This window comes from Lutra lutra, chromosome 17 (assembly GCF_902655055.1).
Source record: "Lutra lutra chromosome 17, mLutLut1.2, whole genome shotgun sequence".
In the NCBI taxonomy this organism is placed as follows: Eukaryota; Metazoa; Chordata; class Mammalia; order Carnivora; family Mustelidae; genus Lutra; species Lutra lutra.
Window position 1 is genome coordinate 34,006 of NC_062294.1, and position 24,896 is coordinate 58,901.

The 24,896-nt window shown below is 45.2% G+C and overlaps 1 protein-coding gene and 3 pseudogenes across 1 annotated transcript; 1 reads left to right on the forward strand and 3 right to left on the reverse strand.

Moving 5' to 3' along the window:
• Nucleotides 1-490: 490 nt before the first annotated feature.
• LOC125089904 (GTP-binding nuclear protein Ran-like) lies at nucleotides 491-1,436 on the reverse strand (annotated as a pseudogene).
• Nucleotides 1,437-4,176: 2,740 nt separating this feature from the next.
• On the reverse strand, nucleotides 4,177-6,617 carry LOC125089480 (transmembrane protein 91-like; annotated as a pseudogene).
• Nucleotides 6,618-8,557: 1,940 nt separating this feature from the next.
• Nucleotides 8,558-8,654, reverse strand: LOC125090058 (uncharacterized; annotated as a pseudogene).
• A 1,442-nt stretch (nucleotides 8,655-10,096) lies between these two features.
• On the forward strand, nucleotides 10,097-24,690 carry PRDM7 (PR/SET domain 7). Its single transcript, XM_047711703.1, has 11 exons — nucleotides 10,097-10,203; nucleotides 10,950-11,103; nucleotides 11,514-11,637; nucleotides 11,946-12,053; nucleotides 17,202-17,251; nucleotides 19,400-19,556; nucleotides 20,193-20,294; nucleotides 20,509-20,780; nucleotides 21,182-21,249; nucleotides 22,370-22,563; nucleotides 24,281-24,690. The coding sequence occupies exons 1-11, from the start codon at nucleotides 10,097-10,099 to the stop codon at nucleotides 24,607-24,609; spliced, it is 1,665 nt and encodes a 554-aa protein (XP_047567659.1). The 3' UTR covers nucleotides 24,610-24,690.
• The last annotated feature ends 206 nt before the right edge of the window (nucleotides 24,691-24,896 follow it).

Consider the following 24,896-nt stretch of genomic DNA (forward strand, 5'->3'; position numbering starts at 1 on the left):
GCGGGGAGCCTGCTTCCTCCTCTCTCTCTGCCTGCTTCTCCGCCTGCTTGTGATCTCTGTCTGTCAAATAAATAAATAAAATCTTAAAAACAAACAAACAAACCCCACTCTTTAAAAAAAAAAAAAAAGAGAGAGAGAGAGAGAGAAATGTGTGTGTTCACCATGTAATGAAAATAAAAGTGCTGGGTGCCTGGGTGGCTCAGTGGGTTAAGCCTCTGCCTTCGGCTCAGGTCATGATCCCAGGGTCCGGGGATCGACCAGCTCTCTGCTCAGCAGGGGGCCTGCTTCCTCCTCTCTCTGTCTCTCTGCCTACTTGTGATTTCTCTCTGTCAAATAAATAAATAAAATCTTAAAAAAAAGAAAAGAAAAGTGCTAAATGCACTTTTTTTTGATATTTGAAATACAAGTTTATTCTGATTCTAAAAATGAAAAGGAATGGGAATGACAGTGACAAACAAGATTTCACCACTGGATATTGTGACAGGACTACAGCAGTCTCATATCTGAAACTCAGGAAGGAAACAACTACGTTCCAAAACAGCTAAATATGAAGGTCCAAAAAATGAAGGTACTTTTTAAAATGCCACATTCACTCCGAAGCCCATTCATCTCCTTCAGCATCCCAAAGATTAAGCACATGTTCTGCTCAGCTATATAATAAAGTGGCAAACACGCTGCACCACTGACATCACAGGACAGTTGCCTATAAAACTAGACTTCTGACGCTGGCCTCCAGCTGCATGTTCTCACAGGTCATCATCCTCATCCGTCCGGGAGAGCAGTTGTCTGAGCAACCTCTAGATCGTGCTCGTACTGTGCTGCCAAAGCTGGGTCCATGACAACCTCTGGTGGGGCGAGAGCGGGCATGGCAACAAACTCCAAGTTAGGGTCTCCAATTAGTTTTCTAGCAAGCCACAGGAAGGGCTTTTCAAAGTTGTAGTTACTTTTGGCAGAAATGTCATAGTACTGAAGATTCTTCTTTCAGTGGAAGACAATAGATTTTGCCTTAACTTTCCAGGCCTTAATGTCCACTTTGTTGCCACACAGCACAATGGGGATGTTCTCACACACTCGCACCAGATCTCTATGCCAGTTAGGCACATGCTTGTAAGTAACCCTTGACATGACATCGAACATTATAATGGCACACTGGGCTTGGATGTAGTAGCCGCCCAGCAGGCCGCCGAACTTCTCCTGGCTGGCCGTGTCCCACACGTTGAACTTGATGGGTCCCCTGTTGGTGTGGAACACGAGCGGGTAGACCTCCACACCCAAGGTGGCTATACTTCTTCTCGAACTCCCCCGTCAGGTGACGCTTCACGAACGTCGTCTTCCCAGTGCCGCCGGCGCCAACCAACACTAGTTTGAACTGGACTTGGGGCTCTCCCTGGGAAGCCATGGTGCTGGTGCTTCCAGAAGCATCTCTGGCCCATCTGACTGAGCTAAATGCACATTTTTTAAAGATTTTATTTATTTATTTGACAGAGATCACAAGTAGGCTGAGAGTCAGGCAGAGAGAGGGGGGAAGCAGGCTCCCCGCTGAGCAGAGAGCCCGATGCGGGGCTCGATCCCAGGACCCTGAGACCATGACCTGAGCCGAAGGCAGAGGCTTAACTCACTGAGCCACCCAGGTGCCCCTAAATGCACATTTTAAAATGTTTCTGTGCATGCTGCTTCCATGTAATTTGGTCGGAGTGGTGTTTCATTGACTGAACACTTCACCGCAACGTAGTAGAATTTAATAGTGTTTAGAGGCACATGCATAAACAAGGACTTCAAAACTACTGCTTTCTGAGAATGTGACAGCACGGTTATTGCAATGAATGGATGTGTTACCTATAACATAATTAGCGTATGGCACCGTATAAAGCTGTGCAAAATTAGATGTTTTCAACACTACTTTATTATCATCAGGTTTACTAGAGATTTTGTCTTATCTGTGAGGTCAAGTTTAGAAAAATTAAGTGCCTTTTGGGGCCCCCTGGGTGGCTCCATCGGTTAAGCATCCGTCTCTTGGTTTTGGCCCAGGTCATGGTCTCAGGGTCGTGAGATCCAGCCCCACGTCAGGCCTCACCGCAAGCTCCACACTCAGCACTGAGGCTGCTTGGGCTTCTTTCCCTATCTCTCTTCCCCCGGCTCCCACAGTCCTGACCACATAAATAGATAAAATCTCCAAAAAAAAAGAAAAAGAAAAAAGAATCAAATGACTTCTCCAAGGACATGCCTCTAGTGTTCTTGAGAATGGTGAGTGAAGGCCCCATCTTCTGTTGGTTGCATTTCCATTAAGGCCAATGCCTCTCCTTTAGCTCCACCATTCCTGAGAAGTACATAAAAGGTAACAACAGTGCTGCTGGCACCAGGTCTCTCTGGAGGAGAACACTGACCCAGTGACACAGTGTGATACTTTGAGTTGAGCAAATGTACTTTTGGGGGAGCCTTGGCAGATTGGACAATTTGACCCTCACACAGTGGCTGCTCAGGTTTCGGCATTCCAGTAAGGAAAGTAAGTGGGATATAGATAGATAGATAGATAGATATGATATATAGAGATATTTAGCCTAATACTTTTCATTCATTCTTTAAGTGAGCATTTAAGTTATTTACAGTAAATATTTGTAAAATTTTTTAAGTGATGAAAGAAAAATAAAACACAACATTTCAAATGACACAGAAGTAAAGCAAGGTTTCCCTCAAGCCTGCCACAGGTACTGAAGTCCCTGTTACCAAGCCCTGTGTCTCCTTCTGGCATGTGTGACCATACATATATTAGGGTTGGTTTATTATTCTTGATACAATTTGTTCTACATGTTATTTTGCTTTCATAACAATACTACTTAGACATTAATCTGTATTAAAAAGTCACTTGAGGGGCACCTGGGTGGCTCAGTGGTTGAGCCTCTGCCTTCGGCTGGGGTCATGATCTCAGGGTCCTGGGATCAAGTCCCGCATCGGGCTTTCCCGTCTGCGGGGAGCCTGCTTCCTCCTCTCTCTCTCTCTGCTTGCCTCTCTGCCTGCTTGTGATCTCTCTTGGTCAAATAAATAAAATCTTTAGAAAAAAAAAAGTCACTTGAACCATTTCACTAGGTTTCCATTTTTTATTGAAATATAACACATCCCGGGCGCCTGGGTGGCTCAGTGGGTTAAAGCCTCTGCCTTCGGCTCAGGTCATGATCCCAGGGTCCTGGGATCGAGGCCCGCATCGGGCTCTCTGCTCAGTGGGGAGCCTGCTTCCTCCTCTCTCTCTGACTGCCTCTTGCCTACTTGTGATCTATCTCTCTGTCAAATAAATAAATTAAAAAAAAATCTTTAAAAAAAAAAAAGAAATATAACACATCCCCACTTATTTTTGAAGTTTTATAATATTTCACACTATGGAATGTTTAACCATAATTTAACAAATTGTCTTCAGCTGAACGCTTTTTTTTTTAAGATTTTATTTATTTATTTGACAGACAGAGATCACAAGTAGGCAGAGAGGCAGGCAGAGAGAGAGGAGGAAGCAGGCCCCTTGCTGAGCAGAGAACCTGATCCCCAAACCCTGGGATCATGACCTGAGCCGAAGGCAGAGGCTTTAACCCACTGAGCCACCCAGGCACCCCTGAACACATTCTTTAAAAAATAAAATCTCTTGCTATTTTAAAATCTGTGAGTAAAAAAAAAAATTAACATACTTCATTTCTTGCCCGTGAAGTATAACTATGGGTTAAATCTTGAAAATTAGAATTTCTGGGTCAGAAAGTATGTAGAAATTACATCTTCATGGTTATTCTCAAAATGATTTTCACAGAGATTGTACCAATACATCCCTTCTCCCAGTCTTTCAGGACACGGGCTGTTTACTCAAACCCCCGACAGTGCATCTTCTCCCAAATAATTTGAAATTTACTTTCCTTAATGAATATGTCACTGTATATGGTGGACCGGAATTCTTCAGAATCTCCAGAAAAACAGAAACACGTATAGTGGTTATACACGCAGTATGTATGTATGTATGTATTTGTTTGTTGATTGATCTATTCATTCACTCACTCGTTCATTCTGGCTGCGAGAGTATCTGGAGGGTTAGCCCACGCAACAGCCAGGAAGGCGCGGGTTGCTGATGCCCGCACCCATCCACCCAGCATCTCTGCTTTGCACCAACGTGAGGAGGTGCTGCACCCTGATTCACAATGGGGGTCACAGGGGCAAAGAGGGCAGCTCTCTGGAGGGAAGAGCAGCATCCAGGGTCACCAGGGCAGCCGCATACATGCACCGGCTCAGCCTCACCACGAGGACCCCCAGCAGGAAGGCATGGGTTGGGGGGGATTGGGGGGAAGCAGCCCCTGCTCCCCGGGCATCCCCCTTGGTACAAGCCTTGTTGGTCTGTGGAGGTCCTGGGGAGCGGTGACTCAAGCAGCCCCTCATCGTGCCCCACTGCCCTCATCCCCACACCCTTCTCCTGGATCCACCCACACTGGTACACCCCCACCGGCTCATTTATGGACTCCAAAAACCAAGAGCAGCTACTGTGGGTCAGGCAGAGTTGGGCACAGGGAAGACCAGATAGCTAATAAAAATATACATATAGGGGCGCCTGGGAGGCTCAGTGGGTTAAAGCCTCTGCCTTCGGCTCAGGTCATGATCTCAGGGTTCTGGGATCGAGCCCCGCATTGGGCTCTGCTCTGCGGAGAGCCTGCTTCCTCCTCTCTCTGCCTGCCTCCCTGCCTGATTGTGATCTCTCTCTCTCTGTCAAATAAATAAATAAAACCTATAAAATATATATATATACATATATTACTATATACCACTGTCCTAACTCATTTGAACCTCACAATGACCCAGAGGTGGGAATTATTCCCACTTTACAGGTGAGGAAAATGAGGCATAAGGATTAAGCAGCCTGCCCAGGGGTACCTAAGTGGCTCAGTGGGTTACAGCCTCTGCCTTCAGCTCAGGTCATGATCTCAGGGTCCTGGAATCGAGCCCCGCATCGGGCTCTCTGCTCAGCGGGGAGCCTGTTTCCTCCTCTCTCTCTGCCTGCCTCTCTGCCTACTTGTGATCTGTGTCAGTCAAATAAATAAATAAAAAATCTTAAAAATTAAAAAAAAAAAAAAAAAAAAGAGTTTAAGCGGCCTGCCCAAACACCTTACAGAGTGTGTCAGACCTAGGATTTGAGCTCAGATTCTTAACCACCACTCTGGGCTTTCATTATAAATCACACCCAGTTTCACCCTTCACTGTTTCACCTTCTCTCCACCTTGGTTTCCCCCCAGGCATAGCACCTGTGTTTTGTTTTCTTTTGTTTTAAAGATTGTATGTATTTAAGAGAGAGAACACTTGGCAGATGGAGAGGGAGAAGCACGCTTCCTGCTCAGTAGGGAGCCAACCCCAGAACCCTGGGGTCATGACCTGAACAAAAGGCAGACGCTTAACCAACTGAGCCAAGGCACCTCTGTGTTCTTTTGTACTGAATGCACTTTTCTCTTATTTCCAGCCGCCTCCCAGCCCCATCCTTGGATCCCTGGAAGACTGACCTTCCAGGCCAGGCAGAAGGCAACAGTGAACCACAGGCCAGAAACACCACAGCATGGAGATGACAGCCAAGCTGAGGTTGTCTGGTGATTGTGGAGGTACTGATGTGGGAAACAAAAGCACAAGAAATGCAGGTTAAATTAAATCTCCCTACAGCTTGCAGCCCACGGAGGGATACTTGAGAAATGCAGAGTGTGACCTTCCTCAAGGAACTCAGGGCTGCTTGGTGCCTGCAGGCTTATGTTTGACTGAAGACTAGGAGTAATGTTGTTTTGGCCCCAGCTAGCCCCTCAAGGTCCTGAGAGCCTTGCTTCTAGATTCCTTGGAGACTTGCGCTATCCCTCACCCCTACTAATTAAAAAGTTTAACAGTCATTCCTCACAATCCCAGTCCAGCTCCTTCTGCCCACAGGTCCTGTTCCAGGAGCAAGGAAGGGGTGAAGGCAAAGGCAGGGAGAGACAGGAGGCCCCTAAGTCTCCCGACTAGGCTCTGAGACTATTCCTGACAGGGGGAGACACTGAGACAGAGCAGAACAAGAGGTAAGGGAACAAAATAAGTTGTCACAACAGTCTCAAGGCCACAAGCTTCCTGGTCAGTTCTCCATAAAAGACTCCCACCAGAAGCCCTCACTGGCAACCCACTCAGGACCCCTCTCATTCTGGAGAGCTTTTTCCCCCTTTCCATTCTCATCGCCACTTAACAAGTTTCACTTTGCTTCACCCTTTTCTTTCAGTGAGATTCATTCTTGGACTCCATGAGACAAGACCCTCACACACCCCTGTAACAGCAGGAGAGAGGAGAGAAGGCCGTCCCCATCCCAGTCTGAGCCGCTATCACTGGATGACGTACCCTTAAGGTCGGGAACCCCCTGAAACCTCCAAGCCAGGGCTCACAGAGGGAAGACATGTTGATAGGGACTGCCAACCCCTCAGGGACTGTGCAAAGGCTATCTCTCAAAAGGGAGGCCTCAGCTCGGGCTCACCAGGCTTCTGGAGGTGGGACACCCAGCCCACAGCCATCAGCAGAGGCTGTCAGAGCTCTGGAAGACTCAGGCTGTCCATGGCTGAGGAGGGGCTCCCAGAGGAGTTTCTGCCCATGGCCACAGGTCAGATCTCCTGGGCCCCTGCACTGACCCTGAAGTCCCAGAAGCCTTTGGTGATGGAACTCAGTGAGCTCTGTGCTCCCCCGGACCCAGACCTGGGACTGGGGGTCTGTGCCGACCACACGGCTCCCCCAGTAAGACACATAAAATTAACCACCCCAGGGCCTACTTCTTGATTCCATATTGAATTATATTGATAAGACTATATACTCATTGCCAAAATGAATACTTTTAATACTTAAGTTTATAAGAAATGTTCATATTTGACAGGCTAGCCTACCCATTAGTCTTAATTATTTTCATTTCCTTGCTATTTGCTTTTATTTTTACACATTATCTTTTTAACCTGTTTGGAAAATTCCACAAAGTAAATTATTATTTTTATAGGAATACATTAACATATGGAGACCTGATGTGTTTATAACACTGAGTATTTCTGTCGGAGAGCACATTATGCCTTTCCATTTGTTTCTTTACTTTCTGTCATTATCCTTTTGAATTTTTCTTATTTTTGGCCAAGTCTTGGTTTGGAGAGTTTTTTTGAAGGGGTCTAAGTTTTGTTTCAGTTTTGCTATTTAATGGGTTCTTTAACTGAACTGCATCTTATCCAACAGGAAGAGACCACCTTACAAATGTACCCCTACTTCACCTTAGTAGGTGAACTTCTCTCCTAACCCTGCAGGAGGAAGGATGTTTTCCTAGCTGTTGGGTTGGTGGGCTCCGGGAGTGCAGGAGGAAGAATAGAAATGACTCCGGTAGTGCAGGAGGAGCAATGGAAATGACCGGTCCCACAGTCTTCCAGCCTACCCCCCCTCCTTAACCCTTGACTCTCCCGCCAAAAGGATGTATGCCCAGGTCACGTTTCCATAGGTAACCGATACCTCTGCAGGAGACAGATAAAAGACCCCTGCCAACTCCCTCCCAGCGCGACTTCCCCCACTCTGCTTTCCAGAGTTGCGGAACCTCCCACGAGAATACCCACCTCCTCCCGGTGCAACTTTCCTGGCTCCCCTTCTCCTGAGCCCTGAAACTTCGCCGGAGAGTGCCTTTAATAAATCTTGCCTTGCACCCCTGGTGTCGTGTTTATCTCGCCTATAAAACCTTACACTAGCAATAGCCTAGCCAACGAGAGACAGTCCTAGCTCAGCCAAGGAGAAGTCTCGGTGCTTCAACTCCCTTTACTCCCGTAAACTTTTTGTCTATAATGGCCTTCCCAAACCCCCTTCTCCTCTCTAAAAGATAGACCTCTCCTTTGTTCTGAGGTTTTGCCCTCATTTGCTAGTCCTGGATTGCAATTCTCTGCTATTCCAGGATAAAGTCCTTTCTGCTGCTAAAATAACTGGTAGCTTTCTTTTTAAGGTTAACAGTGAGCACTTGAAGAGCAATATTTTTTTTTAATCTCACATTTCTTTGAACCATAAAGGTGACAGCAGGGACCACATAGATGCTCATGCACAAGACCGACCATCAACTCTGCACCCACCCAAACATCGACCACTACACAGATGGTCTCACAATTTGTGGAAGCTCCCCACTCTCTCACTGCTCCCTCTACTCCCAGCCCCCACCCAGCACTCTTCTCCAGGGAACCTGAGAGGTCTGTGGGCCCTTAGAGGTCCGTTCGACCACTCCCTTCATGACGGCTGAGCTGGGCAAACTTTGCCTGGAATCTGGCGGTCCTTCCTTGGTAAGAATTCCGGCTTTGGAGACCTACTTCAGGGAAAATGTGTTATGTTTTTATGTTCAAAATTTAGTAAAAGCCAGAAACACTATTCCCATTTTATCTTCTGAAAACCAGTAGGTCTTAAACTGGCCCACCTCAGTGGACTGAGTGTCCTTATAGCTGATGCTTCATTTTTACGCAAAATACTTGCATATTATTTCAGGGTTTTTTTCCTTTGATTTTATTTATGTCTCCTTCTTTCTGATGACTTTTCTTCTTTTTTTAGTACGGAGCACTTCACAAACGTGCATGTCATCCTCCAACAGGAAGCATGCTAATCTTCTCTGTCTCATTCCACTAAGCCAGCACTACTTCTGATGACTTTGAGACCTACATTATTTAAACACGGTTTTTACTCACAAACGCCACTTCCACTTTTAGCTCAAGAATTCTAAGTGGCAGCACCTGAGTGCTCAGTTAGTTAAGCATCCGTCTTTGGATTTCGGCTCAGGTCATGAATTGAGGGTCGTGAGATCAAGCCCTGGATGGAGCCCCACCTCCAGCCCCAATCCAGGCTCCTCACTGGGCATGGAACCTGCTCGAGATTCTCTCTCTCTACCTCTCTATCTCTCTCTCCCTCCCTCTGCCCCTCACACCGCCCCCCCCCCACCTCGTGCTCTCTCTCAAAAAAAAAAAAAGAAAGAAAGAAAGAAAAGAAAAGATAAAGAATTCTCAGTGGTTTTCTAATATACCTACTCTTCCGTTTGTCGGGTTTAAAGCTTTGAGCCGTGTAGACTTTATTTGATGTCTATACTTTGTTTCATCACACATTACTGAATTACACAGTTGTCCCCTGAATGTAATGCGATATTCACTGTACACTAAATGGTCACATCTAGCTATTGCTAAAGATGGATTCTACCAGGAAGGGCACAGATGGCCTGGGAGACCCTTCCAGGGCTGGAAAGTCTGGTCGAGCAGAGAATCTTTATGTCAGGTCCACCCTAAAGACCTGCGGTCAGCTCAACGCGCTAGGCTCAGCCTGGGCTGCAGGGCACTCTGCTCCGTCTCCTGCCCTGCCCGGCCTTCACCAGCGTCTGGGTACCGAACAGTCAAGGAAAACTGCCATACTGCGCCTGCGCGCTGCTGTTTCTTGACAGACACGTACTGGACTCCGAGCAGCCAATCCCCGCGGGGTGGGGCGGGACCGTCTACGGGGGTGGGGTTCTGCCGGTGACTGACACACGCAGCTGGCCCTACGCTCCGCCCCCTCAGGCCCCTCCTGCACGCCGATTGGAAGGGCTACTTTGCTTGCAGCGCTGATTGGTGGCTTCTGCCTGACATGGCAGTACAAGCCGGTATCGCGCCGACCACGCATCTCACTTCTCACAAGGCTGGAAGCGCGCGGGGCTCTGCGAGGGCGCCAGACCAGGGTGGGCGGTGAGGGCCTCCAGGGAGACTGACGGGAACACGGACGCCCCTGCAGTGCCCTGTGAAACTCTTCTAAACCCCGACTCTGAAACCTTCAAACCTCACCCGGGAGACCCTGGGACCCCTCACCCTGTCTGGCTCCAACTCCCCTCAGCCGCAGGGACACCAAATCTCGCCGCCTCAAGGGAACCCAATTCCTCTGCCTTGGAGGGTCCTCACAGCTCGGCGGGAGACCCCCCAACCTCCAAGCATCTCAGCTGCAGAAACCTCAAATCCTTCACCCAGAGAAACACTAAATCCCTAATACTTAGAGGCCCAAATCCCCCTGAGTAACACAAATCACCCTCGGCCTGAGGCACCCCCAAAACCCTCAGCCCGAGACACCCGAAATGTACGCCCACAGAGAGCACATCCCCCCAGCCTCAGAGACCCTGAGGACCATCAGCCTGCAAGCTCGTAAATCCCTCCGGCTCCACAGACCCCAAGGAACCTCCACGTCAGAAAACCTAAAGCCGGTTCACGAGAGACTACGGATCTTAGAACGCGAGACCTCTAATCTCTTCAGTCTCCAAGATCCCACATTCTCTCAGCCTGAGCGTTCTCAATCTCTCCAGCCTGAAAGACCCCAAATCTTGTCCTGAGAGACTGCCAACACCGTCAGCCTGAGGAACCCCAGATGTCCTCTGCCGGGTGCCCCAGATACCCTTGACATGAGAGACCCCAACCCCTCCCCCGAGTGAGACCAAATCCCTTCACCCCGAGATCTCTCTGTCCCTTGGAGATCCAGACTGCTCACACCACATTTTTCCAGAATCCCCAGTGGGACATCCCGAGAAACCCTCCTTTGGGAAGTACTCACGTCCTCTCCCTGGAGCAGAGCTGTGGGCATCTGTCAGCAGCCCCAGCCTTCAGGGACCCCCAGGCCTCCTCCGTGCTCTTCCGGCCTTGCACCTCAGGACTCCCAGCAAACGCTGGCAGCCACATCCCTCCAGCTTCCCTCCCTCAGAGGCCGAGCTACAGGGAATAAAAGAAACAAAACCTAACTCTCATTAGGATGTCTGTCAAGGCCAGGAGAGACTCCTCCCTGCCACCAAGACCCCAGACCTCGCCTGCATCTTCTAATCCTCTCTGGGGCCCCCACATGTTCTTGTTCTAGACCCCCCGCCCAAATGGGGAAGACAGAAACGGCTCTGGGCAGTGGTCTGGGCTGTCACCCACTCTCAGCACCTTCTTCTTCCACAGGCGCTTTGGCCTTGGGACAGAGAGACTCATGCAGCCACTGACGGCCTCAGAGTCTGAGCAGGGCCTGCCTGGAGGTCCCAGCACCAGGAGCCTCAACAGGACCCCAGAGGAGACCCCTGAGAGAGACTCGGGGAGAACAGGGTGGAAGCCCACGGTGAGAGGTGTGGGAGAAGCTGGGCTCCAGGCACAGTCTGTAGGAAGGTTGAGGAGGGGGTGGTGACAAGGAGCTGCTCCCTGGAGCACCACAGACTCCTGGCCTCGACCGGCGGGGGAGCCTCTCCGTGCATGGACACAGGGTGGAGGAGCTTGCTCCTTTACAGGATGGGGGAGGGGACACAGGACAGAACCATCAGCAATGGCTCTTTGTCAGAAGACAGCTAGGGAAATGCTCAGCGCTTGTTCGGTTCACCAGGACACCCTCAGGAGGGAGAGAAGCTCTTCACCCCGCTTCACAGGAGCACTCCGAGGAATCGGGGAATGCACTACATTTAAGGTGGGGGGAGGCCCAGCTCGAAGTCCCAACTGGGGTTAGTAAGCCACTGATGGAATCTCTCCTTTCCCTAGGCCAAAGATGCTTTCAAAGACATTTCCGTGTACTTCTCCAAGGAAGAATGGACAGAGATGGGAGACTGGGAGAAAATCCGATACAGGAATGTGAAAAGGAACTACGAAGCCCTGATAACTATAGGTAATCGGAAGTGCTGGGTGCTGATGAGCCGGGGAAACATGAGCCAGGCCTGCAGCCCTGTCGTCGTTGGCCTCTGGAGTGGCTCCGTCTGCTCCTAGTTCCCTTCCGTGTGAAGACAAATCTGGAGCGAAATTGTGTTCTTCCCTATCAGTGTAGGGCTCTCGCTGGCAATGCAGAACTCACCCCTTGCCCTCCCCTCAACTCCACCAGTTGAGTCGCCCTGACTGGGTGGTACTGTCCACTGCCACTGTGCTTGGTTCCTCCTTCTAGCTCTTCCCTCTGAGGACCAGAAGTCTGCTTCTTTCCAGGTCTCAGAGCCCCTCGACCGGCTTTCATGTGTCACCGCAGGCAGGCCATCAAACCACAAGTAGATGACACTGAGGATTCGGATGAAGAATGGACGCCAAGGCAGCAAGGTGAGGGGGCCAGGGAGATGTCGGGTTTCCTCCTAAAACCCAAGGTTCAGGGCTCAGCTGCATCTCAGGAGTCAACAAAGGAAACTCTTTCCTTAAAAACATAAACCCAAGATGTAAAACAGCATATCATATAGTAAGAGGGTATTCATATAAAGTTTTTTTTTTTAAGATTTTATTTATTTGACAGAGAGAGATCACAAGTAGGCAGAGAGGCAGGCAGAGAGAGAGGAGGAAGCAGGCTCCCTGCTGAGCAGAGAGCCCGATGTGGGGCTCGATCCCAGGACCCTGGGATCATGACCTGAGCCAAAGGCAGAGGCTTCAACCCACTGAGCCACCCAGGCACCCCCATATAAAGTTTTTAAATGTGGACAATAATTATATCATTTGTAAATGCACTAATAGTGTATAATAGTTGGTAAACATGTAAAAACAAAAGAAATGCCAAATTCAGAATAGTTATAAGAGAAAATGGAAAGGGTGGCAAGTGGTTCTGCTGTGTCTTGGCTAGTTGTCTCTCTTTTTTTAAAGATTCCATTTATTTGAGTGAGAGAGAGCACGTGCACGAGAGCCCAGGTTGGGGGAGGAGCAGACAGAGAGGGAGAAACAGACTCCCCGCTGAGCAGGGAGCCTGAAGCAGGCCAATGCCAGGACCCTGGGGTCATGACCTGAGCTGAAGGCAAACACTTAACCAATTGAGCCACCCAGGTGCCCTATTTTTCTATTTGTTTTTATTTTTGTTTTTGAATTTTAAAAAAGAAGTTAAAAGCTATAAAGATAAAAATTAAAAATAAAGATATACAGTTGTCGCAGAATGTTGAGATAAGGCTGAATGGTGGTGGATATGGTGGTGGTTTTACATATGATTCTCCACACCTTTTTATATATTTAAAATTCATCATTTTTGGGGGGCGCCTGGGTGGCTCAGTGGGTTAGGCCGCTGCCTTCGGCTCGGGTCATGATCTCGGAGTCCTGGGATCGAGTCCCGCATCGGGCTCTCTGCTCAGCAGGGAGCCTGCTTCCTCCTGTCTCTCTGCCTGCCTCTCTGCCTACTTGTGTTCTCTCTCTCTCTGTCAAATAAATAAATAAAATCTTTTAAAAAAATAAATAAATAAATAAATAAAATTCATCATTTTTTTTAAAAAGGCTGTTTTTCCTAAACATTATTACCTAATGAAAGGGCAGTTAAAGAAACCTTAATTAGACTGTAAGTCCACCAAAGAGCTAATCTCTGTGATTCCTATTACTCAGTTATTGGATTAAATGTCTTAGAAGAGAATATGACGAACATATGTAAAGATACATCCTTGTTTATGTTTATTTAATCACACACATAATCTTGTTACCCCAAAATGAGCCAGATTCTTTTTCTTATCATCCAGAGTCTTAATTCTGGATGAGGGTTTGAGATAATTATGGAAAGGCCCATCTTCATTTTTTTTAAGTTTTCATTTTAATTCCAGTTAGTTAACATACAGTGTTGTTATATCAGTTTCAGGTATGTAATATAGTAATTAACACTTCCATGCAACCTGTGCTTATCATAATAAGTGCACTCCTTAATCCCCATAACCTATTTAACTCATCCCCTCACCCACCTCCCCCCTGGTAACCATCAGTGTGTTCTCCTCTATAGTTTGGAATTTGTTTCTTGGTTTGCCTCTTTTTTTCCCTTGGCTCATTTGTTTTGTTTCTTAAATTCCACACATCAGTGAAATCATGTGATAATTATCCTTCTCTGAATGACTTATGTCACATAATATAATACTCTTGTTCCATCCATGTTGTTGCAAATGGCAAGATTTCATTCTTTTTTATAGCTAATATTCATATATATTATATAGAGATATAGATATATTTATATGTATATATGTATATATAACACATCTTCTTTATCCATTTGTCAGTTGGACACTTGGACTATTTCCGTAGTTTGGCTATTGTAGATATTGATGGTATAAACACTGGGGTGCATGTATCCCTTTGAAACAGTACTTTTTTATTATTTGAGTAATATCTAGTAGTGCAATTGCTGGATCATAGGATAGTTCTATTTATAACTTTTTAGGAAACTCCGTTCTGTTTTCTGGAGTAGCTGCACTAGTTTGCATTCTCACCAACAGTGCAAGAGGGTTCCCCTTTCTCCACATCCTCACCCTGTGCTGTGACAGGTGTGAGATGACATCTTCTGTAGCTTTTATTTGTATTTTCCTGATGATCAGTGACGGTGAGCATCTTTTCATGTCTGTTGGCCATCTGTATGTCTTTTTTGAAAAAAATGTCTATTCATGTCTTCTGCCCATTTTTTAATTGGATTATTCATTTTGGAGGTGTTGAGTTTTATAAATTCTTTATATATTTTGGATAGTAGCCATTTATCAGATATGTCATTTGTGGGGCGCCTGGGTGGCTCAGTGGGTTAAGGCCTCTGCCTTCGGCTCAGGTCATGATCCCAGCGTCCTGGGATCGAGCCCCTCATGGGGCTCTCTGCTCAGCGAGGAGTCTGCTTCCCCATCTCTCTGCCTGCCTCTCTGCCTACTTGTGGTCTCTGTCTGTCAAATAAATAAATAAAATCTTTAAAAAAAAAAAAAGATACATCATTTGCAAATATCTTCTCCCATTCTGTAGGCAGCCTTTTAATTTTGTTGGTTGCTTCCTTCACTGTGCAGAAGGTTTTCATTTCAATGTAGTCCCAGTAGTTTATTTCTGCTTGCTTCCCTTGACTCAGGAGACATATCTAGAAAGATGTATCTGTGACCAGTGGCAAAGAGGTTACTGCCTGTGCTCTCCTCCAGGATTCTTATGGTATTAAGTCTTGCATTTAGGTTTTCAATCCATTCTGAATTTATTTTTGTGTTCGGTGTAAGGAAGTTGCCCAGTTTCATTCTTTTGCATGTTGCTGTCCTGTTTTCCCAACACCATTTGCTGAAGAGATTCTTTCTGGCTTTGTTGAAGATCAATTGATCATATAGTTGTGGATCCACTTTTGGGTTTTCTGTCTGTTCCATTGATCTGTGTGTCTATGTTTATGCCAGTACCATACTGTTTTAATTACTAGAGCTTTGTAATAGGACTTGAAGTCCAGAATTGTGTTACCTCCAGCTTTTCTCTTCTTTGTTAAGGCATCTTTATTCTTTTGCATGTGACTATTCTATTCTCTCAGCATCATTTGTTGAAAAGATTGTCCTTTCCCCATTCTATAGTCTTGGCATCCTTTACAAAGATTACTCAACTATATGGGCTTTCTATTCTGTTCCGTAGATTATATGTCTGTTGTTATGCCAATAATATACTGTTTTGTTTACTGTAGCCGTGTAATATGTTTTGAAACCAGAAACTGTGAGTTCTCCAACTTTGTTCTTCTTTCTCAAGATTGTTTTGGCTATTTGGGGTCCTCTGAAATTTCATATTAACTTTAGGATGACTTTTTCTATTTTTGCAAAAAATACCATTCGGGTTTTGATAAGAATTGCATTGAATCTGTATATTGCTTTGTAGTGTAAACATATTAATGATATTAAGACCCCTAATACATGAACATGGGGTGTGTTTCCATTTACTTGTGTCTTCTTTAAATTCTTTCAGTAATGTTTTGTAGTTTTCAGTGTACAAATGTTACACCTCCTTGGTTAAGTTTGCTCCTAATTATTTCATTCCTTTTGGTGTTATTATAAATAAGACTGTTTTCTTAATTTCCTTTTTGGATTACTCATTGTTAGTACATACAAATGCGGATAACTTTTTTATTAAGTTCAATTAGCCAATATATAGTACATCATTAGTTTTTGATGTACTGTTCAGTGATTCATTAGTTGTGTATAACACCCAATGCTCATCACATCACTTGCCCTCCTTAATACCCATCACCTAGTCACCCCGTCTCCTCACCGCCCCCACTAATTTTCTTTAACATTCTGTTTGCTTATTTATTTGAGAGAGAGCGTGCATACACGTTGGGGGGAGTGGCAGATGGAGATGGAAAGGCAGAGACTCTTTTTTTTTATTTTTAATTTTTTATTAACATATAATGTATTATTAGCCCCAGGGGTACAGGTCTGTGAATCGCCAGGTTTACACACTTCACAGCACTCACCATAACACATACCTTCCGCAATGTCCATAACCCAACCACCCTAACCCTACCCGCTCCCCGCCAAGCCTCAGCTTGTTTTGTGAGATTAAGAGTCTCTCATGGTTTGTCTCCCTCCCGATCCCATCTTGTTTCATTTTTTTCCCTCCCTGCCCCCCCAGACCCCTCACTTTGCCTCTCAGCCTCCTCATATCAGGGAGATCATATGATAATTGTCTTTCTCTGATTGACTTATTTCACTCAGCGTAAGAAAGGCAGAGACTCCTAAGGAGACTCTGTACTGAGCACAGAGCCCAAAATAGGGCTTGATCACAACTCCAAGATCACAACCAGAGCCAAAACCAAGAGTCAGACACTCAACTGACTGAGCCACGCAGGCAACCTAAATGCAACAAATTTTTTAGTGTTAATTTTGTAACCTTAAGCTTTGCTGAATTCATTTGTTAGTCCTCACAGGTTTTGTGTGTGTGTGTGTGTGTGTGTGTGGAATCTTTAGGATTTTCCACATTTAAGATCATGTCATCTGTGAACAAACAAAATTTTACCTCTTTCTTTCCAAAATGCATGTCCTTTTTTTTTTTTTTTTCCCCAATACCCTGGCTAGGACTTTCAGTACTATGTTGAATAGAAGTGGTGAGAGTGGACATCCTTGCCTTGTTCTTGATCTTAGAGAAAAAACTTTCAGTTTTTAACTGTAGAGTGTGATGTGGGAGATAGACTTTTTTCTTATGGTGAAGTAATTTCTTTCAATTCTCAGTTTGTTGAGTATATTTGCCATAGAAGTTCATGGCATATGTTTTAATATGTGTAATAGATAACTTATGAACATAGGATGAAGCATAAATGAGGTTTTGTGTATTTTTTTTACATTTTAGGTAAATTAGTTCATGCCACCAGTAGCAGCACCGGCTGTGATGATACTTCAGAAACCATTTTCTAATCACCCCTTGATAATCCACATACTCGACACTCCCTGGTTAAGAACTCTGTGTCTCTAGTGAGAGCCTCTAGAGTCTGGAAACATTTACCAACCAGAACACTGATTTCTTATCACTTTATAGTCAGACCCTCTTGGGTGGCATTCAGAATGGAGCAGAGTAAACACCAGAAGGTGAGTATTTCCCAAAACCTGTGGACAAGAAAATCTTTCTCATGGATTTAAACACAGGTAAGAGTAGGAGCTGATGCGTTCCTTTCCTGATCTCTTTAGCACAATATCCAATATATTCATCACTTTAATAGCTAATAAAAACAGCAATGATATTAGCTACCACTTGTTTTATTTTCACTGCATTTCAGACTTTAAACAAATGAATAAACTTACTTAAACCTTACAACAACCCTATGAGGTGGGTACTATAAATATCACCATTTATAGATGAGCAAATTGAGACAAAGACATGTTTGATTATATACCTGAGATCACAGGACCAGTGATAGTGCAGTCTAATCCTAAGCTCCTTCTCTAAACCACTTATAAGCTCATTAAAACTTTCAGAGTTTTGGGGGCACCGGGGTGGCTCAGTGGGTTAAAGCCTCTGCCTTCGGCTCAAGTCACAATCCCAAGGTCCTGGGATCAAGCCCCACATCAGGCTCTCTGTTCAGCAGGGAGCCTTCCTCCTCCTCTCTCTCTCTGCCTGCCTCTCTGTCTACTTGTCTGTCAAATAAATAAATAAAATCTTAAAAAAAAAAAAAAAAACTTTCAGAGTTTTGTAAAATTTGCAACATTCATTTGATGATTTCAACCTCAGTTCTTTTCTATTATGCCAAAGTGAGAGATGAGCTAAGACCCTCTAAATAAGAGAAGCTTACAAATATACTAGCAATTCATACACTGGAGGATCCCAGATGCAGAAGATAGGCTCCCCCGCCCCCACCGAGAGCCTCCCATTCTAATAAGAGGAAGTATCTCCCAGCCCTGAGTAGTTTCAGGTTTACTGATTGAGAAACAACCAATAAAATGACTTCAAGATTTCATATAGGTTGCATAATATTCATTAGAAACTCCAGATAGGTATCTGGAACTGATCTAAAATGCTCATACTTGTAGGAGAAAACAACAACTGCTTCCTCTGAGCTCTCATTAGACAACTCTCATTTTGTTCAGAATTATTTGTGTAGACTGCCTCCACACGACAAGCTCTTTCTTCTCAGAAGTCCCAGGCCCAGCTTAAGGCACCAGAGGGCCCCCTCAATGTTTTCTGCATGAGTAATTCTGCATTTACAGATTAAACAAAAAATTAAAAGTTCAAGGAATGCTAAAAATAATATCTGTGATTTAGATTTTGAACATGGACACAACTGAGGGGGTAAATTGTAACCTCTTATTCTGACTATATTAAATACCTCACCAAACAATTTGATGATCATTATAATATTTTCTGCTTTCTATAACATTAAGAATTAGTATATAGGGGCGCCTGGGTGGCTCAGTGGGTTAAGCCGCTGCCTTCGGCTCAGGTCATGATCTCAGGGTCCTGGGATCGAGCCCCGCATCGGGCTCTCTGCTCAGCAGGGAGCCTGCTTCCTCCTCTCTCTCTGCCTGCCTCTCTGCCTGCTTGTGATCTCTCTCTGTCAAATAAATAAATAAAATCTTAAAAAAAAAAAAAAAAGAATTAGTATATATACCAATTTATGGATCAGGAAACTAAAGAGAGCTAGCTGGTGCTACAACCTTATTCAAACAAAGTTGACAGAAACCAGCTAATCTAATCACAAATAGTCTTTCCTGGATATGGCAAATGGCAACTTTAGCATCCTTTTTTTTTTCTTTTTTTTTTTTAGTGTTTAGATACATTTCTACCAACCCTTTGTTTTCTTCCCCGTCTCTCTACTCATGTCACCTCATTTTCTAGTTGTGTGCTGTCCCTTCCATTTGCCTCCATTTCTTCCTCCATCAAATATCCACTAGTTTATAGAAGATCTCCTCTTTTCCTCTATGAGCCCTCATCACCTTCTATCTCACTATCACAGAGGACAGTGATTCTCCAACTAGTCTTCCCGAGTAATCTCCCTCCCTCACTCTCACTTTTATGGAAAAACTTGAGAAATTTAAGGGGAAAGAGCCTTAAGCCATGGGTTCTAGTCTCACATTTGATACCCACATATGCCCTTTCTTTTCCCTCTAGTATTCAGACTCTAAGTATTCCCAAGGGTTGTTGAAGTAATAACTAAAGTAATGCATGTGAAAACACACCATAAGCCTTAAAGGACTAAAGAAATGCATGTTGTCTTTTAATATGTGATTCTCACATTGAAGGGAATACCCAGGGCGCCATTAAGTAACGAATCTAGTTTGAAGGAATTATCAGAAACAGCAAAGTTGCTGAACACAAGTGGCTCAGAGCAGGGCCAGAAACCAGTGTCCCTTCCTGGAGAAGCAAGTACCTCTGGACATCACTCCCTACGAAAACTGGGTAAGAAAAAATAATATGGGGACTTTTAGTCCCTCTAAGTTCTCCAGAAAGGTTGATGAATACAGTGTAGGTATGTGGGACAGACTTTGCCTAGGCCTGGGTTTAAGCTAGACTTACCTGAGACCTGCAGTTAGCATTGAGGCCTTGGACAAATCTTATAAATTCTCTGAGCTCCTGAATTCTAATCTGTAGAATGAAGATAAAGATGTATAGTTTATATATTGTTTGAAAGCATTAATTTGACATAAAATAATTGACCCACGCAAGGTGTCCAATAAATCCCTCGGTGATAATAAAGACCATACTTTCTTGGTGTTGAATGCCCTGGCCCTTGTTCAATGCCTGACATGTAATGTGCCCTCAACAAATATTTTCTGAATGAAGAAATATGTGAATGAACCATTTTCTAAGAGGAAAGATTACAAAGATTAACCTGATAATGGCGAAAAAAGTAAAATTGAATTAGCCATCTCTAGTCAGTATGGAATCTTACACTCTGAATAGTTTGGGAACGGCAGAGAACAGAGTATATAGAAGGACAGGTAATAATTTATCAGAGGAGATGTTATGTTTTCTGACAAAGCAGGGACTAACACTCCAGACCCCACCAACCTCACATAGTCTTTTCCAACTCAGAACTCAGGAGAAAGGATGTTGAAGTAAAGATGTATAGTCTACGAGAAAGAAAGAGCCTTGCGTACCAGGAGGTCAGCGAGCCGCAGGATGATGACTACCTCTGTAAGTGGCCATCTTGGCCCACTCTCAAAGGAACTTGTTCTCTCCTGCTACCGTAACTGGGTCTTGTCTTCGGGTCCCCAAATCATCCCCTCCCTCTAGTGACTGGGAGTACAAGGCAGAGGCCAAATGATGTGAGTGTTGGGCTCTTTCTGAAACTGCTCAAGTCCAGGAACATGCAAAATCCTTTCCTAATCCCTGTTGTTCTCGCCTCCAGATTGTGAGAAGTGTCAGAACTTCTTCATTGACAGCTGTGCTGTTCACGGGCCCCCTACATTTGTAAAGGACAGTGCAGTGGACAAGGGACAACCCAACCGCTCAGCCCTCACTCTGCCCCCTGGGCTGAGAATCAGACCATCAGGCATCCCTCAGGCTGGGCTTGGAGTATGGAACGAGGCATCTGATCTGCCACTGGGGCTACACTTTGGCCCCTATGAGGGCCAAATCACAGAAGATGAAGAGGCAGCCAACAGTGGATACTCCTGGTTGGTGAGAACCATCATCTCTTCCCCCACCCTCTGGCTTCCCACAACCCTCCTATGGATTGGGAGGACGTCACCATCTACGTGGATGGGGGTTATAACATGGCTAGCTCTGTGTACTGAGTGGACTTTGCATGAACCTGGAGCTCCTACTTAAAGATCAGAGGGTAAGAGGAGATATAATCATACAGACACAAACAGGCTCTCCCTTGTGAGACCCCTGCCCTGAATTGACAAAGTGACCCAGATGTGTAGGTGATGACTAAGGAGCACATCATGTGGTCACACTGGGGACTGATCCCATGGAGGCTGGAAGAGCACAGACCGCAGGAGAGTAAAATAATCCCTCTATTACCTCCCCAACAACAACAACAAAAAAAGTCTTTAATTTCCCTTTCTCAAACTCAGATCACCAAAGGAAGAAACTGCTATGAGTACGTGGATGGAAAGGATAACTCTTGGGCCAACTGGATGAGGTAAGGCCGACAGGGTTCTGGCTTCTGGAGAAAACATTCACCCTCACAAACCCATGCTCCTTTCCTTCTTGTCATGCCCCCTCAATGATCTCCCTCAATCCTCTGTTCCGCATTTTTCTCCTTATAATGCTCTTTCACTTCGAGTGACAGTTTTGGTAAAAAGGAGTTAAGAACATAGTATATGTCCTCAAAATATGCTAGATAAAATTTGAACCCTGGAAAAAACCCTGAGGAGCCCAGATTCATGAGGAACACTGGATTCACACTTTAATTTATCAACTCAACATTCATAAGCACTTACTGTGTTCCACAGTGGAGTTCATTACTTACACATATTATGCAACCCATGTCCTATGGAAGACATATTGCAGATAGACAGTAGAGGATTGACTTTAGGAATATTTAACTATAATCTCCCTATTTTTCAAGGGCACACAGTGTAGGGATAACCTAGAACAAGGGACCTTTAATGCGTGAGGGCAACAGCTCTTCCTAGCCTCAGTTCTAGTAGAACTGGTTCTGAAGCCTGTGTAAAAATGGGCTGCAGAATGGCCACAGGCCTCTGCACTTCATGATCCAGCCCCTTTCCTTGAGGGGCTCACATGTTAGCAGGGGATGCATTATGAATAAAATATTGTTTTCCTTTGTTGTTGTGCAAGACAGAGAGAGCTCCAAGGTTCTGTGGGAACTTGGGCGATGCATGCTTCAGACACGGTATGGGGAGATTGGAGAAAGGCCTCTCAAAGGAACATAGATTTGGGCTGAGTATGGAATGATGCGTAGTGGTCTAGAAGCAGAGTCCATGACCAAACACCATGCTATAAAACAGAATTTAATTTAGAGTTTAGAGAAACTAGATGTCACTGGGCTTTGTGACCAATCAAAGTGACGGTGAGTCTGGAGTTGGGATTTGAAAAATGGTTAAGCAGGCAAGGGGGAGAGCCTTCTAGGCCGACTGAGGGCAGTGAGCAGAACTTAGAGATGGGAATTCATATGTTGTTTTGATGGAAGCTTGAGTATGAGCAGGGCATTCCCTGATGAGCAGTGGGGGAGTGGGCGGCATAACAGCATGGAGGCCTTCAGGTGGTGGGAACTTACCTCCTCTGGTCCTCTTTCCCAGGTACGTGAACTGTGCCAGGGATGATGAGGAGCAGAATCTGGTGGCCTTTCAGTATCGCAGGCAGATCTTCTACCGAACCTGCCGGGTCATCAGGCCAGGCTGCGAACTGCTGGTCTGGTACGGGGACGAGTACGGCCAGGAGCTGGGCATCAAGTGGGGAAGCAAGTGGAAGAGCGAGCTCACAGCAGGGAAAGGTGGGCACCACTGCTCTACAAAACAGAAAAAGGAGGAAGATTTCTCCTTGGCAGTTTCCACAGTCCAACTCTTAAGTAGAGTAAACCCTGTCTAAAGTCAATGCAGTTGCAATTCCGATGCTTCAGAAATAATTCGGAATTCACAGGCATGGGACTCTTAGGAACTTTTTTTTCATTTTTAATTTCTGTTCTGATTTCTTAAATACTTCATACACAAAATATATAATAGAATATACTGATAAAAAAAATTGTAGAGGCAAAAAACAAGTTTTCAGGCACCTACCAGCTCTCTTACGAAGGCAGTTTCTTCCGCCCTTTTAGCTCTTTCTTCTTAATTTGCTCCATATTTCTTTCTTTCTTTTTTTTTTTTTGCTCCATATTTCTAAATGATATCTGTCTGTTGGTGTGTACTCACCCATAATTCAGGTAGCTATCATGGGAATCCCTACTCTGTGCCAGACAGGCTTCCAGGACTGAACAAGGTTTTCAGAGTCACTGCTCATCAGCAGCTGATGACTGAATGAACGAGGGAAACATGTGCACATAGGTATGCGTGTGCATAACAGCACACAACAATTAGTGCTTTGAAAATCAAGCTAGTCCTCAGAAAGTGTCTGGGGACCAATGTGAGGGAAGGGTGAGTGCAACAGAGCTTGGATAGGGAAGGGCTCTCCCAGGAGGTAACATCTGAGGTGTGCAAACACCTGTGAGCAAAGGATTCCAGGCAAAGGGGGTCCACCTAGACAGCTGCCCCGAGGCACAAGAGAGGTGGGTGTGTGTGGTGTGTGGCTGAGAACCCCCCCGGTTAGAGGAAGCATAGAGGTCAGGAATGGAGGTCAGAGAGATCCACAGACTTCCTAGAGCCTATGGTCCACGCTGACACACTGGGGGCTTTCCTGACTGAGATGAAACAATTGTGCAGTTTCCAACTGGCAAGTGGTGTGTTCTGTTTTAAGATGATCCTATGGTTAATTTTGGAGAAAGACTGCAGTGGGGAATCCCCTCTAAGATTACATCATCTCTAAGTGAGAGAAGATGGCATATTGGCAGGAGATGGATGGCATTGGGGGGTGATATATATCCCCGTAACTGGTTGGGAAAATATTTTGAAACAGGACTTCCTATTGTATTTGAAATGGGCTAAGACTGAAGGAAATAAATACAGTATGAAGGGTATATTTTTATATTATGATTTGCGGAAAACTAAAAAAGAAGCAATTTATAACGTAGTTGGGGCAGCAGGAGCCAGAGCCCTTTAGGCCATGAGACCTGTGCAAGTGTCTCGTCCAATCTATATCCCACTTTCTAGTAGAGATCCAGATGCATACTGGTCCTCAGTTAAAAATGTCTTTTTAAATGGGGAGACTTGGGTTTGTGTTTACTCACACATTCCATTGAAGTCACCCAGCGAGTTGTTGTCTCTCAAAGAAATGAAACCACTGCAAACGCTGTCACAGAATCATACAACTTAGAAGGTGCTTGTATGTGGGGAAAGGTCACTGTCTGTCCATCTATATAAGGAGGGAAGCTGCCTCTGACGCTATTTGAAGGTACCTAGTCCGGGTGATACGTAGAAAAGCCCCTCAGTATGGGCTTTAGGATTTCTGAGGAGGATGTAGTGAGTAAAAACGGAATGGAAGAGTGAAGGAACCCTTGGCAGGAGACAGAGCTTGCATTGTCAACACAATAAAAATGAGTACCAGGGTGGCCTTACCAGGAGACAAAGCATACAACACAGCCAGTTGCATCAACATCTACCTGACCAAAAATTTCTTTTTTCAGCAGAACCAAAGCCAGAGATACATCCCTGTCCTTCTTGCACTCTGGCTTTCTCCAGTCAGAAATTCCTCAGCCAACATTTGGAACACAATCACCCTTCTCAGATCCTCCCACGAATATCTGCAAGAGAACATTTCCAGCCAGAGGATCCCTGCCCAGGCGAACAAAATCACCAGCAGCAGCAACATTCTGATCCGCAGAGCTGGAATGACAAAGCTAAAGGTCAAGAGGTCAAAGAAAGTTTCAAACCTTTGCTTGAAAGTATAAGGCAGAGGAGAAATTCAAGAGCCTTTCCCACCCCATGCAAAGGACAAACAGGGTATGAGGGAATGGTGGAGGAAGAGCCCAGCACAGGCCAGAAACTGAATCCAGAGGAGACAGGAAAATTATTCATGGGGGTAGGAATGTCAAGAATTATAAGAGTCAAATATAGAGGCAGTGGGCAAGGCTTCGATGATAGGTCATATCTCAGCAGACACCAGAGAACACACAAAGAGGAGAAGCTGTCTGTTGGCAAGGAGCTGAGGAGAGAGTTCATTCATAAGTCAGTCCTT